Source organism: Drosophila miranda, chromosome XR (genome assembly GCF_003369915.1).
Source record: "Drosophila miranda strain MSH22 chromosome XR, D.miranda_PacBio2.1, whole genome shotgun sequence".
Lineage (NCBI taxonomy): Eukaryota > Metazoa > Arthropoda > Insecta > Diptera > Drosophilidae > Drosophila > Drosophila miranda.
In genome coordinates, this window is record NC_046674.1 from 50,033,921 (window position 1) to 50,053,110 (window position 19,190).

A 19,190-nucleotide genomic window follows, 5' to 3' on the forward strand; every position below is an offset into this window, starting at 1 on the left:
TGCCGATTTTTAATCGGGGTCGTTGCCCCGATTGCAAATGAATACATTTGAGTTCAGGATGAAGCTGAACAGTGACTCACCCCTTACATTCTTGTTCTTGCTCCCCCATTGGGTGTGGTGGGCGTTGGCATCACAACCTATAAGTAGGTCTTTGCCCGTCCTTTCGCTGTTCCTGGCTATTTTGCGAGCAAGGTCGTTGGGAGGATCATCCTCCTCGTGGGCCATATAGAACGCCACCAACCTGAGATGATTCCCGTTTAGCTCTAGGCTTGCCGCCGTGCTATCGCCATCGCTATAATTATGGAGCAGAAAGATATTTAAATGCTTTCTCGCAAGTATGCAGGTACGGATTTTACCTTCATTTTGGGATACAATGATCTTGTATTCCATCGTCCCCAATCCACAGACCTTGTTTCCTACCACGCAAGGCTCCTGGATCGGGACTACGCCGGCTCCGCTTGCGTCTTAGCGGAGTATGAGAGCAGCCGATGCTGCTTTACAGTGGTGGAGATTTATTTGAAGGGTCCTTAGGACCATCTTCAAGATTCTCCACCACCGTAATGTCTGCGTCCGAGTCGTCTGAGACTCTCTCGGCACATTGACTCAAAGTCGAGCATCAGCTCCGTCTCCGAAGAGAAGCCTTCCTGGTCTGGCTCCAGCTCGTCGTCAGGCGCTTCGAGCTCCGCAGCGACATCCTGCACGTCTGGGTTGACGACAGGAAGCGCCGCGGCCGCCGCGTCCGCTTTGTATACCTTAAAAGTGACCGAGCTGAAGCCGAAGTTAAGCTCTCCTTTTGCTGCCTCTATCGGGGCCAGCGACCTTCCTATCCGAGGTCGGTAGTCCTGGGTTGCATCTTTGCAACATCTTGAGGATGCGTTCTGGCTCCTTGAAGGTAGCCGGCACCCAAATTCTGGCCCTCGGTCTGCTGGGCACCTCGCTCCAGTCGACTGCGACGAGTTTCGCCCCAGCATAGACCTCGCCGACCTGCGCTACCGCCGCTTTATAAAGCTTTACGGAGCGCTCGTCTTCGCAGGCAATTATCTTGACGTTGCCCTGGAACCACCCCATGTCCTTGCAAACTGGCGGTCCTGGGTCTTCGTCGAGGAGGTCGAAGCAGCGGTCGGCCAGTGCCGCTTCCACCCACTTCCACTGACTCCTTGAGATTCTTCCCTCTGCGCTGCCTTTGTCGAGGACGCCGATTAGCGTCCTCTCCTTGGCAATCTGCGCAAAAGAGACATTTGGCAGCACTCTGGAGCGCTTTGCTGCCGGTCCCGGTGTCTCCTGTGAGCGCTGCCTCTTGGCTTGGGGAGCCACCTTTTTCTGTTCCAAGGTGAACTCCGGGAGCACGGGCGAAGCCCATTCCACCTTCTTCAGCCAGTCGGCTGATGGGCTGGCTTCACTGCTGGCGTGTTGCCGACGGAGTATGTGCCCTGCACTCTTCTTTTCGGCATACGTGTATCTTTTGGCTTGGGCGCTTGTCGACGGCAAGTCAACCGCCTCCGCTTTACCAGAAGGTTGGGCAGCCGCAGTATTGCTTTCCTTCCAAGGTGTCAGCTTCGGGAGTTACCTTGCCACCCATTCCGGATTCGGGATGGGACCCCCTCGGGTTCGCACAGGCACCTTCCACCTTACAGGTATTCCCTGCTGTAGAGCCGGTTCGGCCAGGCCTTTGGGCCGCTGTCTTTCCGTGCTTGGGATTGCTCCCGGTTGGCATTTGGGGAGCGCCGCACTCATTTGTTTTTTTTTTGTGTTTTTTTGGTTTTTATTTTTGTTGTTGTACATCTTGTTCCCACGAGATGCAGAGAAAGGGAAACGTCAGCCCGGGCAGAGATCCACGTTGCCCGGGTAAGGCATCATTAGACGGGGGGCTGCCAAGTCCCTGAGCCCTCCGTTAGCGACTGGGCTAGTTTTTATACCGGGCCCCCAGCCAGGCTGACTCTCGCCACGGGTCGAGTAACACACTTAGTCCGGCCCGGTGTGAGGTGGGTGTGGGGGTTGGGATGTGGGTAGGTATCGTGTATGGATGGGAGTGTGTGAGCTACTTATTGAGGCGGCACCACAAGCGCATCGTCAGTGCTGCTACCTAGCTAACACCCGCTGGCTGTCCGGGACTGCTTATTTCGGTACTCTCCCGTGAGGGATGCCCGCTTATTCGCAGCTGACCTACCGAGGTAGGCCGTTCGCTATCCGCAACCCGCGACCCGTCCGGTGGCCTCAGCTAGGCCCCCCTTGAGCTACCTCACGAGCTCATCAGACCAGATGATCTCACATATCTAATGGATGAAATATATGGATCTGAAGACGCTTCCAAAATGTTGAAAAGGTCTTGGTTTTGCATAATTCCTGATGTCTTGAACGTATTCATATTCCTGTATGTTTTTTAATCTTTGTTTCTCATTTCCTGGGTTTCCTCTGACATTTCTCGAACTGGTAGGCTCTGATGTTCAATTAAAATTTGACCATGTGCTAGAATTTTATGAAGCGGGGGAGTTAGCTTCTTTTCAGGATATTTTTCCAATAACAGTTCTGCAGTCTTGCAGGTATTTATTTTTTCTCGGCAGCTTAAAATTTTCAAAATTACACCTAATCTTTTGATAATTTCAATATGCACCCCAGTTATTTCTGCAGTAATTTCGTTTTTCTCAAATAATGTCAGTGATAAGTTTCCATCGTTTGTGTTTCCAAATCCTTGTTTGGGACAGTCCACTTTCAGTGATAGTTTGTCTAAGAATTGTTCTTGAATAATTTTTTTGTATTTCTTTGGCTGGCGTGCTGTTGTCAAAAGTTTCTCCCTCTCGCGGAATGGTATATGCAAGTCTAAAAATGTACTCCATAAATCTAATTCTTGCATGCAAAACCCGGTCAAAAAGAAAGGTAAAGGTAGAAATACTAGCCTGCATATTCATTCATAACCAACAACATAATTGACATCGCGAAATGAAAAATTATTCTAATATTGAGGATTCATTAGTACCTAACTTTTGAGCAGTTTTTCAACTTTGACTGGACTTTACAAAAATATATTCCTACCTACTATTTATTACCTTAGTCTAAAAGCCCTTTCTGCGCTTCGGAGCCGTTTAGCTTCTATACCGATTTACCTGCCACAACCTCACAAAAACGGTCAAAATATGATTTTGAATGGAATTTAAGAGCTGTGAGAGCCGTTTTTGGCCGTTTTTCGTGCATAAGCCGATTGTTTCGAAAGTTTAATATTTAAAAGCTCTGGAAAATACTCTATTGGATGCGTGTACTTATTGTATCTAAAACGTTAAAAGAAAATCTTTGACTTTTGCCACCTCTTTTCGTCTAAATTGCCACTATGCGTCGTCTGGGCCCCAAGCGTGCCAACAAGATCCATAAGCTGTACAACTTGAGCAAGGGGAATGATGTGCGTCGTATCGTTGCGCACCGTCCGCTACCCGCCAAGGACAACAAGAAAGCCACTTTCAAGGCCCCCAGTTTCAAGACTAATAACCTTAGTTCATTAAAAATTTTGAAAGCCTATCAGAAAAGTTTATCTGATGCCAGAGATTTTGTTTAGCTAATCACTGGCGTAATTGGATTAATATGGTGGTAACATTCGTTTTTCCATATAATTTGACTATGCAACACGGTGTAGCAGGAACTTTTCAGTTCTGAAAAACTGAAGAATGTGCTATCAATTGGCTTCATTTTGAAGCTTAACCTTACTGTCTGGGAAATATAAAACTTTCAAATACAGAATTGATGTGTTTGTGTTTTTTTGTTTAAAAAAAAAAACCGGTGGTGTTGCGAGGAAAGTACACTAGGTAGAGGTACAACGGTATGCAACGATTGCCTATTAAATACAAAAAAAAAAAATACATAATTTACTAAAAAAAATTGTAGTGATCTTTTGTTCTGGGTCTGGGTCTTTTATTACTAAACTTGGGATCTTTATCTTCATCTTCAGATTAGCTTTGTATATGTCTATGGCGCGCCGTACTTACTTCTTTTTTTTAATTATAAATAAACCTGTAGTTTAAAGCTTTACTTGATGTCATATATACTTTCAGTACTTTCTACACGAATGAAACAATTAGCAATTTTACTTAACGACTTTAACTTTGAGTGCATTGGCACCGCACAGACGGATGATGAGAATGTAATTTGCGAAAGCCTTAGACGTTTTGGTGCAATTATTGGTAATATTGAAGATGAGCGCGAGAAAATGGTAAGCCTACAGAACGTGTGGAAATCATAAACTTTAGATTCACTTTATCTTACACAGCTTACTTTAGCCGATAAGCATATTATCGAGTCGCTGGAGGACTTCCGAAAAAAGCAAATCGGTGGCGTCAAAGAGAACAAGAAGAAGTTCGACAAGAAAACAGAGAAGTTTTGTCAATCACAGGAACGTTTTCTTAACATGTCAACCAAAAAGCCCGAAAACACAATACAGGAGGTAAGTAATATTACATATTCCAATCAAGCCTAGTACTCACACGAGTTGAGAAGAGACCACTAAAGGCCGGTAGGAGTCATGTTGTCTAAATATGGGCCTTTCCACTCTAACGTACGGACGAAAAAATTAAAAAAAAAAAAAGTACTACACGTCAAATTTTTTTAAAGTTATATTCCTATTCCTTATTAATTAAGTATTCGTTTTAATGATGGCAATGGAGGATAAATCCCCCCTCAAACCCACTTGACGTGTTAAGCGTTCATTGTGTTGACGTATGGCCTGTGCCCTTTCTCATTGCTTAGAGTGTAGGAAGAAAACTATTGCAGATTAAGGGCAGTCCCATCCGGAGGCTTGAATTAATTTGGACAAGGTCCCTGGTTTGATTTCGGACGGTTCCGAAATTTCCGTGAGGAAAGAGGCTCCGAGAAACCGGATACGACAATTTTCAATGGCCGGGCAATGGCAGAGGAAGTGGGGGACTGATTCCTCCTCTTCCTCGACGCGACAACTCCTGCAGAAGTCATTGCGAGGGATTGGCAGTCTAGAAGCGTGAGTGCCGATCTGCCACTATCCCGTGATGGCTCGAGTAACTGCAGAGCACTGTGTTCTACTGAGTCTATACAGGTCTGCCGAGTGCTTTTTCGATCGATATAGCCATATCGATCTTGCCATCTCCTGTTTGCATTTTGCTCGAATATTTCGTGCGTGAGAAGCCTGCACGTAGCCAAAGGCATCGCTGCTTGCTCCCTCTCTGATAGAGGAACTGTAGTGCCCTGCCTGGCTAACTCGTCGGCGGCGTCGTTCCCCTCAATGTCCCTGTGGCCGGGAACCCATATAAGGAAGAGATCTAACTTCTCTGCGATCTCGTGCAGAGACATGCGTCAGTCGTTTACAGTCGCTGAGTGTGACGATATTGAGCCCAAAGCTTTAATAGCTGCTTGGCTTTCCGAAAAGGCAAACACTAAGTACCTGTCTAGGGGTAGTTTGGAGACAACGGATATGGCCTCTTTAATTGCTTCAACCTTCGTTTGGAACAAACTACAGTGATCCAAGAGCCTGAAGCAGTAACTGATGTTTAGCTCGTTACAGTAGACTACAACACCCACCCTGCCGTTTAGCTTTGAGCCACCAATGCATTGGTGGTGTAGAAGTGCAATGTAGAAGTGGACCGCATTTCAACGTTCAGGTTCGCCCATTTCCCAGTTCTCCCTTAGTGAGATATATATGTGGATAGGCGTCGAGAGGTGATCACTAGAGATACTGTAATCTGTCCTCTCTGGTAATTGCGGGAGTCTCGTCAGGATTCCCGGGTGCCCAAACGCGGATGTTTTCCTTAGTTTGGCTTCTCTCATTCTGAGGGCGGAAAGTGTTCCGGAAAGTAGAAAGTGTTGATCTCCCATGAGATCTACGAGAAGGAGGTCCAGCACGGTATCCAGAGCTTCATCTGGATTAGTGCTTAGCCCGCCAGTTATGCTCTGCCATGCGCCCTTTTGTCTAGCGCTGCCCACCATACCACCACTCCGCAGAGCATGATTGGTCGTATGATGGCGGTGTATGTCCGATGCTTTTTCTGCATATATAGAGAGAGCCATTGTGGCCTTCTTTACTCTATCCTCTATGCTCCGCTTCCAATCGAACTTTCTGTCGATGATTAGGCCAATATGCTTGGTGCTCCAGGTGCTAGTGCCGTCAGTGCCGGAACTTTGTACTTTGAAAAGCACAAGTTCCGTTTTAGACGGGTTAACATGACCTACGATTTCCATCCTGACTACCACGACTATGATACCTTCTATAGAGACTTCAGGAACATTGACCTCAGAAAACTAGAAACTGACTATTAGATTATTGCAGTAGGCAAACTAAAATTCCAAATAAAAAGGCTTTGTTAATTTATATATTTCTATACTTGTTTATATTATGTTTTCAACTGCACACCTCTTCGCTTAGAAAAAGTGAACTCGACTGAGAAGAGAGAAGCAAAAAGCTCAGAAGATACCTGGTTCAACCATGGAACAAAACTGGGTATCATTAGACGAAATAACACCTTTAAAAAGCTTTAAATATATAAGACTGAAAGCCACCTAAATATGTACAAATCATTAAGATCTAATGTAATAAAGTTAATCAATTCTGCCAAGTGGGCCTTCTACACGTCAAAATTTAACAACGCGATATGCGGTAAGAAAGTACGGCAAATATTGGAATTGGAAAAAAAAACACGAAACTCTGAAGTTGATATGGACGTAAATTAAATAAATAACAAATTGACTTTCCACATACCCTTAACTTGACATCAGTACCCTATTCTAATACTGTTCCTAGCTTCAGTTCCTGTTCAGTTCAGTTAAACTGAATGCGATTGACATAGACAACTTGAACCTTAAATTTCGTAGAATAATTCTCCCCCAAAATTATAATGCAAGTTAATCACATTTTTAACACAGCCATTAAGTGGAAGGAGGCCAAAATAATTCTTATCTCTAAATCAAACTCTCAAGATTACAAGCCAATATCCATTCTACCGAGCCTATCAAAAGCGTTCAAGACTTTGGTGACTGTGCAAATAAATACATTTCTTTCTGAGCATACATTACTTAACAAAAACCAGTCTGGATTCAGACGAAATAGAAGTTACACAATCGACTTAATAAAAATTGTAGAGGATATCCGTGAAAGAATGGACGACGGATCTAAGCTATTTTTGACTACTCTGAAGCCTTTGACTTAGTTGACCATGGTATCCTCATTGCAATGTTTTGTAAATCCTAAATCCTAAATGGTCTGTTATTGTTCTCCATTTATGTAAATGACCTGCTAATAGTATTGTCCGACTGTGATGTGCACATGTACAACGATGACCTCCAATTATATCTTAATCGACCGTTAAGTAGAATAGATGAGTGTATCAATGTTAGCAATATAGTACTAGAGAAGATTAGTGCATGGGCGACCCACAACCAAGTCAAAATGTTTGATTATCTGCAAAAATAAGAGAAAGATAAACTCAACACTATTAAGTCGCGTTGAAATCACATAACTTAGGCTTTATTCTAAAAAATACGCTCTCATGGGATGATCACGTGAGCAAAGCCGTAGGAAAATCCTATGGGATCTTAAGGTCACTGATATTACCAAACGACTTATACCGCTAAACATTCGGATGCAAATAGCAAAACCTTGTACTTGTACTCACCTATGGGAAAGAGAGTAACTGTGGTTACGCAGACGTAAAACTTTAAATTCCGAGAAGCATTTCTTCGTCAATGGCATTCGCATTTGGAAACAGCTTCCGCATCACATGAAAAAGATAAATAACTTTTCGCAGTAAAAAATAAAGTTAACAGCCCACCTTATAGTATATTAAGAAACTGAACATCTAAAACCTAATAGAAATAAAATAAAATAATAGCCAACATTACCTTTAATGAATAATAACGAATGTAACATACATATGTAACCCTTGTGAGGATCCACTAGGAGCCTCACATAATAATTATGATAAATTTATTTTAAGATAAGTATAACGAAACTGTAGTGCATTGCAATGGAGCGAATTATAGCCCTTATGTTAGCAAACAAGCTAGTTTATTTTTGGCATAGCCGAAACCCGCCAGACGGCCAGCTCACATGAAAGAGAAGGGAGAGAGAGCGAGAGAACCGCGATCCGCCGGCCACAAAGCAGCTCTTTCGGAAAAGTCCCGTTGGCCCGAAATCGAGCGCCGGGCGTGGGCAGAGCGCCAGACCGTCAGTGCCGCGGAAAAACTGTCAAACCGGCGCGCGTCGAAGAAATCGAAGAATCGGGACACACGGAGCTTCACCGCAGAGGATGAGATCTGGAAGACGGAGGAATGGAGGATCTCTTGGAATATCGGCGCCAAATCCGCGGGTGAGCTGGCCGATGGCCGGGATGGAGGATTAAGTAGGTGGGATACGGGAGAAGCCAGGGATAATAAAATTCGATTGTATAACTGAAAATTCTCTCCCTTCGTTTTCACCCTGGTCGGACCCCCGACTGTAATCATCTCCTCTTCTCCCTCTTCATCTTAACTTCCCCTAGCCCTTACGTTCCCGCTCTAACTCTGGCAACAGGGATTTTACCCTGCCGGAATTGGAAGCGGTGCGCGTTTCGGCGGATCCGCCCCGCCTCGGCTCTGGCAACAAGGGTTTTGCCCTGCTGAAGTCGGGGCGTGCGGCGTCTCTGGTGAGTTTTGCGATGCTCCGTCTCAATGTCCACGTCTGCGTTAAATTACCCGAGTATGCTACCCCCTTCTATCACCCGCAGCAAAAGTCGTCTTCTATGTCGTGGAAGGCTATCAGGGTATACTCCTTACAGTAAAGGGACGCTTCGATGATCAATGTGATTGTGTTTAAGCCCTTCCCTTCCGATAGGCATGTCGGGCAGGGATAATGTCGTCTGGCCCCGCATACTTGTATAGTTTATAGCTTTTTATCGCCCAGGAAATGTTCTCCTGGCTTAGCAGGTGCAGGATAGCATTTGGGGCGACAGAAGGAGACGCGAGGTAGTTGGGTCTGTTTTCATCGCAGCTAGGGAAGTGTGTATTAAGGAGAAAATTTAGTGACTCAACATTGGACGTAGTCCAAGACTGGTCGGCGTTCTTCAGGTAGCCCAGAGTGGGTGTTGTCCTCGAGAGAACTCTGCGCAAGCGCGAAGCTTCTGAGCTATTCTCGATTTCGCTGCAGAACTTACTCCATGAGGCGCATTTGGCTTTGTATTTGGCCCAGTTCTGCTCAAAGTTTTCAGGCTTAGCTTTGTAGAAGAGTCTCCGGAAGGCTTTTCGTAGTTACCCTATTTTCGCATTCCACCATTCAGGTTTCTTCCGGCCTTTGTTCTTGCCAGAGGGGCAGGATTAATCGAGCGCCTTATTGCAGGCGTCGGTGAAGATCTTAACAAGACAAGTCGTGGCCTCCCTGGAAAACTCCTCGTCAGGTGGGGACACAGGGAGAACACGACAGAGGTAGTCAGAGTACCGAGTCCAGTTTGTCCGCCTGATGTTCCGGAATTGAACTGGTTTCGGTAATAAAAGGAGAATACAGTTTCCTGTACCTGTGGTCCGAAAAATAGTGTTCTCCCAGGACCCTCCAGGATAAAATGTTCACCAGTATCTCGTAAGAGGCAAGTGTAAGGTCCAGGACCTCTTTACGATTTTTAATAATAAAGGTGGGATCACTTCCACGGTTCAATAGTATCATCTGAGTGGTTAGTAGATAACTGAATAGGTACTCACCCCTTTCATTTGTCTCAGTGCTTCCCCACTTTCAGTGATGTGCGTTGGCGTCGCACCATACAATTAGGCCGGTGTCCTTTGCCTCGTAGTCTGCTATTAGCGCCCAGAGAGGCGCTGGTCGGTTTGGTCATGACCTATGTATGGAGAGCAGATCCTCAGTGAACGCTCCTGGCCTTCGACGCTCACTGATGTGTGGTCTTCATTGCTGAAATTGGGAGCAAAAATAAGTAGCTGAAGCAGGGCTCCTGAATGTGGACTATGTCCGCTCCACCCTTGGCTAGGTGAGGCTGCTAGGGCAGACACAGCCTTTATGTAGAGGGCCGCAGATCGAGCGTCTTGGCAGGCGATGGCCTTACCTTGATGCCACCCTGCGTCCTCACATTTGGGTTGTGGTCCACTATTTTCCTCCAGCTCCTGCAGAAATCTGTCCTGGGGTCCATTTTCCATCAGGTGCTATTTTTTCCGAGGGACAAACCGTCTTAGGCGCAACTGTACAGGACGCCGATTAAGATCTGCGTGAGGTGAGTTTTCTTTGACCCGCTTGCTGGGCTTGGCCTGAGTGGGAAGCGCGATCCTCCGCTGAGCATTGCCGTTTGTTAGGGGCCTTGCCTGCGACATTTCCGGCTTTGGCTGGCTGGAAGTCCGGCAGGATTGAGGTGGCCCATAGCCTCTGCTCAATCTTTTCGGTTGACGACTTGTTGTTGGGGTCCTCTTTGACCAGGATGAAAGCCGCTCGTCACCTGTCCTGGTACGACGGTTTTCTTACCTGTGGTGCAGACACGCTGCCTGCCGCTGTTATTAGGCGTTCCCCGGTCCCAGTGCGCTTACCAGCCGCGATTACGCTCTGCTTATCAGCCACCCCGGTAACCGGTCGCCCTTGGATTCACCCGACTTGGAAGGACCCGGCTGGTTTTCCGGGCCTATCATCGCAGCGGCTGCTGCCTGAGGACGGTGGACCGTCTCCTTCCCCGTCTTCTTCTAAATGGTTGGTCACTGTGGTTGCTCCCTGGAGGTCGCCAGGTATCCAGAGTCCACATTTAATTAGCGACCGGGCACCCCCTCGGCAGCACCCCCAGCATCCACTTCCACCGGTGTGTTTAGTTACGGCGGGTGACGGTTCGCTCTTAAACCCCTGTATCCTAGGGCATGAAGCATAGCCGCCTCGGGATCAGGGCAAGCACTAACTCGAATCACCTGTGCCCTATTGCGAGTTTACAGCTGTGGCGAGCCGACCCGTCATCCCGATGGGTTTATCCCCCTGTAGCATCCGATGGCTAACAGCTTGGGCAGTCTTTACTATTGGCAGAATTTTGACCACCGCAATTAAGCAGGACCTGTGGTCACCGCCGAGGCCATGTCCGGCTCTGCTATGCAGTCTTTACTATTGGCAGAATTTTGACCACCGCAATTAACACACTGTATGCGAAATCAGAGGGTTGGGTCGCACATCCCAGCCCATCGAACACTCAAGAAGTAAACTAAAGAAAAATGTCCAATCTGAAATGTTTTGATGACAAGGAGCGTAAGACTATGGACGTTTCTTCGCTGTATCGGGTCCTGTGGTCACCGCCGAGGCCATGTCCGGCTCTGCTAAGTACGAGTCGGCTACTACAAGCTGGTGGGCGAGATCATCCATCTGTAGGGCGACAGACATCTGGCGTAACTGTCGCGATCACGTCCTGCGCACAAGCAAGCCCCTGGCTATTGAGCTGGGCCCCGGTATAATAGACAACATTTTCGACCGTATCCAGCGTCCGCTGAAGGTCAGCAACGAGCTGACTAAATCCGTTTACATCCCCAAGGGTTTGCACGCCTTGTCACGCACCAACGCCTGCAAGGTCAACCCCCTGAACGTGAAGGTCGGCTCCCGCATCAGAAGGAGGAGGTGATCTGTTCGGTCTGGTTCATGAGAAAGCTCTGGTCAAACACAAGATGATTGTCAACCCACGCTCCAAGGACACAGTCCGTGATGGGGCAACATCCGACAACTACAAGGTCGATAAAGTCGTCCTCGAGACAGAGTTCGATGGTGAGATCACCAAGTACACCGTGTTGCAGGTGTGGCCCGTGCGTCAGACCTCTCCCTACACCGAGAAGATGTCCGCCAACTATCCCTTTCTGACCGGACAGCGTATCTTCGCTGCCTTCGGTTGAGGCAAGACCGTCATTTCCCAGGCCCTGTCCAAGTAATCCAAGTCTGATGTCATCGTGTATGTAGCTTGCGGCGAGCGTAGTAACGAGATGTCTGAGGTACTGCGTGACATCCCCGAGCTTTTCGTGGAGATCGATGGCATCACCGAGTCCATTATAAAGCGTACCGTACTGGTGGCCAACATCTCCAACATGCGTATGGCTGCCCGTAGGCGTCCATCTACACCGGTATAACCCTCTCCGAATACCTCCGTCACATGGGTTAAAACGTGTCCATGATGGCTGATTCCTCCTCCCGTTGGCAAGAGGACTTGCATGAGATTTTGGGTCGACTGGCTAAGATGCCTGCCGATTCCGGCTACGTCGGCAACCGTCCGGCCTTCTTCTACGAGCGCTTGGGTAACCCCGAGCGCGAGGGTTCGGGATGACTTCTCTGATCTTCTCTTCATCAACTGGCTCATCTACTACTCGAAGTACATGCGTGCCCCCGATGGATTCTATGACAAGAACTTCCCCGGGCTCGTAATCCTGCAGGAGGAGGAGGATCTGTCTGAAATCGTGCAGCTGATCGGCAAGGCCTCCGGCCAAAGCTGCTGCCCCTTTTACAAGATCGTCGGCATGATGTAGAGCTTCATCGACGGCTCAGTCCGAGAACAAGATCACCTAGAACATTATTTGCAAGGCATTGGGCAACTTCATGTACCAGCTGTCTTCCATGAAATTTAAGGTCTCCGTCAAGGATGGTGAGGCCAAGATCAATGCTGAATTTGAACAGCTGCACGAGGACCTGCAGCTGGCCTTCAGAAATTTCGAGGACTAGAGCGTGTTGGACTTACTTTTACAATCAAATTATTTATTTGCTATAAACATAGCTATCTTTTAAAATGAAAACAGTCACAAAACGTACCTTGCGTACAGTTCCGTCAAAACAAAAAAATTGTTTTGCCTTTATAGTATTTTGAGGTATGACCAATAGCAATAGGCAACAACATTTTCTGCCAGATTTGAGGTTTTATAATTGTTTAATGAACTATGGTATATTTTTCATGTTGACTTTTTTTTTTTTTATTTTAAAAGGTTTTATTTTCTAGTATCTAGTTGTATTAAACTTTGCAGTTCTATAAAGCTGATAAATGCAGCTATAAATTGGACCCAAACCAACTTATCGTATGGAAAATATTAAAGTTCCAAATTTAAAATGAATAATTTTTGCGGATTTTTTTTCTTTTAATTTTGACTTTAAAAACTCAGGGAAAAGTCGAAAAAAACGTATTTCTCGGGCTTTTTTTTTTGTTTTTTGATTGGTACACCCATCGACAAAACAAAAACCGCATTTTGATATTTTATGCATTTTTTAGTTCTCCAGCGTGGGGTTTCCTTAAATGTTATCCGATTCTTCTAATTTTTATTTTTTTTGTGTCGACAAATCAATTCCTAACAAAAGTACATATTAAATTGTTTGATGTCATATTCATACATATAATTAAAAACAAATATTTTTCCAAAAAACACATTTTTTGACGGTAATTTAGTAAATTGTTCAAAAAAAGGAAAAAAAGCTCAGTAAAATTATAAAAAACGATTTCTTCAACAAAAATTACATTTTTTCCAATAGGTTATTTTGTTTTCTGTTAACTAATAATAAACAATAATAATGATAAATAATTTTTTTTTTTTTCAAATTATGAATTAGTTAATAATTCGTGGTAGCACGCTTGGCTTTTATTACACATTTGACGCTATTCGTTTGACGCTATCCAATCGTGTAAAACCTTCAGATATTCATCCGTTAAATCCTGAAACAAAACTTCCGCTTTCTTATTTTGGCGGTCAAAAAGGCCTAGACATTCTCTATCGGATTGAGGTCGGTACTGTTAGATGCTCAATCTAGGGACTTACTGTCCATTTCCGGATTAAAAATGTTTATCTGTCGTTGAAAAATAGTCAACAAAAGTGGAATGCATTTTAAAAATAACAAAGCGTCAAATAATCACTTACAGAGCGCGATCTATGATAAAGTTCAGAATCGTCCTAAAAGATGATAAAAAGATCTTCTCTCTCAGTAACTGATTACATACTGGATACAACTCCACTGCGAATAATTTCTTCATGCCTTTTTGCATTCAGCATACACTTAATCATAATTACCCTTAAACATACCCTTAATTCAGTTTTTAGTATTTAGATACAGTGGGGAGCAAAAGTGAGTACATACTCATAATCACTGACTTTAGCCTCCCATAACAGGCAAACGAATAAAGCCAAGCAAACAAAATTTGTTCCCCATATAAATACTTGTATTCTTAACAAACAAACAATAATTACAAGAGCGAGTAAAAATTTTTCAAAGAATGAAAAGTAAAAAACGAAAAAAAAACTCGCATGTACTCGGTTTTGCACTTTTTCATAAAAATTAAAGTAAATCATAATATTAACATTTTGCGCATAGACCCATATTAGATATTACTTTTTTAATACGGTTTGGAATGTTCTCTATCAAATTCCCAAAAATATCTTTTGAAATAGGATTGCACTCCGCATCTATACATCCCCAGAGATCGCCTTGGTTAGATGGCGCTGATTCGTAGTGCTCAAGCCGTCGTTTCACGATTGACCGTAGGTTTTCAATCGGATTAAGGTCGGTTCTTTGAGATAACCACTCCAGCAATTTAAAATTTTGATTAACCAGTCATTCTCGAAAAATTTTCGCAATTTGCTTCGGATTCCTGTCTTGTAAACAAGTTAGTTAAATTCGGGATAAATACATTTCTCCGGAAAATTAAGAAGTTAGGCTTGTAGAAGTTGTAAATAGTCCTCTCTGAACTGAATAACATAAATTTTTTGTAGAGGACCAACGTGCTACCATGTAAAGCAACTTCAGACCATAATATTTCAATATTTCATATTATTCCTTATTACTATGGTCTGAAGTTGCTTTATATGGTAGCACGTTGGTCCTCTACAAAAAATTTATGTTATTCAGTTCAGAGAGGACTATTTACAACTTCTACAAGCCTAACTTCTTAATTTTCCGGAGAAATGTATTTATCCCGAATTTAACTAACTTGTTTACAAGACAGGAATCCGAAGCAAATTGCGAAAATTTTTCGAGAATGACTGGTTAATCAAAATTTTAAATTGCTGGAGTGGTTATCTCAAAGAACCGACCTTAATCCGATTGAAAACCTACGGTCAATCGTGAAACGACGGCTTGAGCACTACGAATCAGCGCCATCTAACCAAGGCGATCTCTGGGGATGTATAGATGCGGAGTGCAATCCTATTTCAAAAGATATTTTTGGGAATTTGATAGAGAACATTCCAAACCGTATTAAAAAAGTAATATCTAATATGGGTCTATGCGCAAAATGTTAATATTCAGGCAGGCTCCGTTTTTCATTTACTTTTGCGGATTACGTTTTCAGCCAAAACGTTTCGTTTTCGTTTTAAGGTGCTCCAGTTTTCACATATTTTTTTTATCGATATGTTTCTTTTTTCATCGTTTCTGGCAAACAAAAACAGCTGACCTGGCTGCTTTGTAAAAATACAGCGTGATTAAAATGCCTTTTATTTTTTCAATTGCTTGTTTTGAAGCAAAACGATTGCAGAAATTACGTGATCTAAGAAGATCTAGACATCTTAGATGCAACAGTTGTGTATTTATCATGTCTGACGAACTGTGAGTAACAGCATGCGTATTGAAAATTAAATTGCTAATGGTAAAGCTTTCAGATTTGTGAAGTCATTTCGGATCGACAAAAAAACTTTCAAAATGATTTTGGAGAAAGTTCAACCCCATTTAGGTGTTACCAGGAAGTTATCTCCCTCTACGCAATTGGCTTCAGTAATGCGATATCTCGCCACTGGCTGCTACCAGTGGGCAGTTGCCAAAGACCACCATATAAACATTGGACGCAGTACATTTGGAAAGATTCTTCACAAACTTATTCCGTTGATGGACAGGCTGTTATGTGTTGAGTTCATTTCGTTGCAGATCAATAATCATCAATTGCAACAATCATATGAATATTTCTATCGAAACTTTAAATTGCCTCGAATTGGTGCCTGTGTGGATGGAACTCACATCAGAATACTAAAGCCTGTACAAAACCACTCCGTGTTCTATAATAGGAAAGGATTTTATAGCATGAATGCCATGGTGGTGTGTAACTACAACATGGAGATAATTGCTATTGATGCCACGCACCCTGGTTCCTGCCATGACTCCTTCATTTGGAATCACTCCCCTGCTAGGGAATATTTATCCACGACCATTAATGGGTTTGTTTTGGCTGATTCGGGCTACGCTCTAGAGAGTTTTGTTCTGACTCCTTATAGGAGCGCGGAGATAGCCACCTATCAGCACAGATTCAACATAAAGCATACTGGAGCACGAAATATTATAGAACGCACCATTGGAGTCCTTAAAAGCCGTTTCCGTTGCTTGCAACGCACTTTAAATTACCCACCAATATTTTGTTGCCAAATTATAAATGTATGCTGTGCCCTGCACAATATTTGTAGAAGACGTAATGTCTTAATCGAGGAGGATGTTCGATTTGACGACCCTTTAGACACTGAAAATGAATTCGACGACACTGAAAATAATGGATCATCTATACGCGATGAAATAGCTCAGGCCATTCCTTATTAAAATGCAAAATTTTTCATGTTTTCTTCTTTATGTCATTCGATATTCTTTATAACTAATAAAGCTAAGTTTCACAAAAAAACTAATAGGAAACTAATTATTTCGCAAATTTGTCCAAAATTTGGCTAAATTTGTCTACAAGCGCCTTTTGGACCTCGAGCTTCTCCTTCTCTAACGATTCCATTCGTTCGAAATGTTCCGAAATTTTCTTGGAAATTGCCGACATTTCATCCAGCTGAGCAGCGCAGAGATCGTTGAGGTCCATGGTCTGCGCTGGTCTAGTTCGACGGCGCTTCGGCATGGGCTCCTCCTTCTCTGAGGGTTCGTCCTTCTCTGAGGGTTCTTCCTCAATGGGGTCTTCCATCACGCACTTAACCCCAGTGTCGGCCTCCTTGGTCGTACGGGGGGGAAGTCCATACGCTGGCCCACCTACTCCTTCCACCATTTCGTAGAGGCCACATAGCCTGGCCACTTCCTCCTCCAATTCCCCAAGCGATTGCTGAGCGAAGGGCCCTCCACCTGTAGCTCGAGTTTCTGATTTGTTTTTCGCCATCTTCTTGCGGATGTTTGTTTTCCAATCTGCCCAAACCTGAAATTGTAGAATTGAATATATGTAGTAGTGTGCTACCTTTTGTTGTGCAACACATACCTTTTTCCAACCCAATGCGTCCTTGATTGGCGGCCCAACAGCATTGAGAGCGCCGCAAAGCTCTGCCCACTTGGCATCGACAACAACTCGGTCGCCCTTCACAAATCCTTTTGCCAAGTCCGGGTTGTCTTTCATAAAACCCACCAGGATTTCATCTTAAAGAGATGATTTATGCTTTCCCCTGGATATAAAGAACAAAGCGGTAATTTTGAAATAAAAAATTAATTTGCTGCACTTACATTTTGAAGTCCGAATTAAATTGGGCGGGAAACAGCTGTGCTCACCCAGATGTTCTGTTAAGCGCATGTTACAAGCACAGTCTGAGCTGTTACATGCACATTTGTGCTGTTATACGCAAAAATTGATTACTTGCCAACGTTCCGATAACCAAATCGGAATGCGTCAGCTGCTTACACCAAAACGAAATTTGTTGTTGCTGTGGCCAATTTTGTCCGAACCAAATTTGAGGTTGGGTTAAAATAAAATTATTTATAAAAAAAGCACAAGTTAAATTACCCTGATATAGGTATCAAGTTTATGTTAATGCATCAATAAGTCATCTATTTTTTTCCTTTTGCAATTAGGGTTCGTTTTGTTGTATAAAAAGCCGTTTACTTTTCATTTCGTCAACGAAAATGTTTTCGTTTTGAAAACGAAGAAATCTTGCGGAATGGGAAAAAGAGAGCCCCAATTTATGTGATTTCAAAAGTAAATCGGAAAACTTTTGTGAAAGTGAAAAACGGAGGCTGGCTGATTATGATTTACTTTAATTTTTATGAAAAAGTGCAAAACCGAGTACATGCGAGTTCTTTTGGTTTTTTACTGTTCATTCTTTGAAAAATTTTTACTCGTTCTTGTAATTATTGTTTGTTTGTTAAGAATACAAGTATTTATATGGGGAACAAATTTTGTTTGCTTGGCTTTATTCGTTTGCCTGTTATGGGAGGCTAAAGTCAGTGATTATGAGTATGTACTCACTTTTGCTCCCCACTGTATGTATCCCCATATTATAATATATGGCGAATGCTTTACGGTGGCAATACAGCAATTTTACGAAAAGCGTACCATCGGGTACAATAAGATTACATTTTGACTCATCCGAGAGTATGATTCGTGACCACTCAGATTCACTCCAATTTGAATTTTCTTTACACCAATTTAAGCGAGCTTTCTTCATTCAACTATGCAGAAGTGGCTTTTTGCCAGGTGTCCTTGTTATTAAAGACGCCTTCTTTGGCCGACGTTGAATAGTTCGAGCCAAAATATCATCTGCAAAACGTTGCTTCAGTTCTGGTGCTATCTTAACATAATATTTAAACCGAATCTGAAGCTCATTTGATAGATTGGTTTTACAAAATATTAATAAATTACTAATTAAAAAAAAAAAAACGTTTGAATTATATTGAATTAGTTATTAGTTTACAAAAAACAAATTATCTTGTAGGAAAAAATTTTGTTTTGGTTGTAAAAAGTTGTTTTTCTATTTTAATTTAATTTTTGCTTCCGTTGGGTGAAAACTACCAAAAAAGCGTTACAAAAGTGTGATTTTAAAAATAATTTGTTTCTAAGTATATGACTATGATGTAAAATTCGCACAGTGGGGAATCAGCCGAAAAGAGGTGGCAAAAGTCGAAGTTGACCCTTTGGATACAATAAATATACGCATCTAAAAGAGAATTCTCCAGAATTATTCAAAATAATCGGACTTTTATTTTAGAAGATATGAGCACTCAAAGCTCAGATTTGTTTCAGTGTGCGAAAGTTTATTTAACTTTAATTCGCATACTGCATGTTTCAGGTGGAAAAAAAGGAAACTATGTAACCTATAATTCTGTTTTTGGTATCTTTTATTAGGTGCATTGATTCTTAGAAAATCTTTTTAAATATATGGTCAGTTGCATTGACAATTCTATAGAAAAACTTGTTTTGCAAACCATCTACAATTTTGGCTGTTTTTCAACTTTGACTGGACTTTAATAAAATATATTCCTAAATTTTCCCTGAATTTTTTATAGGTTAGGTTAGGTTGACCCGGACGGCCCTCAGAGGGGCCCCACATAGGCCAGT

At 43.2% G+C, this 19,190-nt stretch overlaps 3 protein-coding genes and 1 pseudogene across 9 annotated transcripts in view; 3 read left to right on the top strand and 1 right to left on the bottom strand.

Annotated features, from left to right (window-relative positions):
• Positions 1-19,190, top strand: part of LOC117186114 (rho GTPase-activating protein 26) — a 292,954-nt gene that overhangs the window by 70,696 nt on the left and 203,068 nt on the right. For all 7 annotated transcript variants that reach the window (XM_033386239.1, XM_033386233.1, XM_033386235.1 and 4 more), the window contains 2 exons: positions 4,038-4,195; positions 4,253-4,426. In XM_033386239.1, the coding sequence (XP_033242130.1) occupies positions 4,038-4,195; positions 4,253-4,426 (332 nt within the window). The remainder of the gene's footprint in view (positions 1-4,037; positions 4,196-4,252; positions 4,427-19,190) is intronic.
• Positions 11,138-13,289, top strand: LOC117186115 (annotated as a pseudogene).
• LOC117186116 (putative nuclease HARBI1) lies at positions 15,309-16,560 on the top strand. The gene is made up of 2 exons (XM_033386240.1): positions 15,309-15,502; positions 15,556-16,560. The coding sequence occupies exons 1-2, from the start codon at positions 15,384-15,386 to the stop codon at positions 16,475-16,477; spliced, it is 1,041 nt and encodes a 346-aa protein (XP_033242131.1). The 5' UTR covers positions 15,309-15,383; the 3' UTR covers positions 16,478-16,560.
• Positions 16,496-17,464, bottom strand: LOC117186117. The gene is made up of 3 exons (XM_033386241.1): positions 17,363-17,464; positions 17,124-17,304; positions 16,496-17,063 (listed from the first exon to the last, which is right to left on the bottom strand). Exons 2-3 carry the CDS (start codon positions 17,256-17,258, stop codon positions 16,572-16,574), a joined length of 627 nt encoding a protein of 208 aa, XP_033242132.1. The 5' UTR covers positions 17,259-17,304; positions 17,363-17,464; the 3' UTR covers positions 16,496-16,571.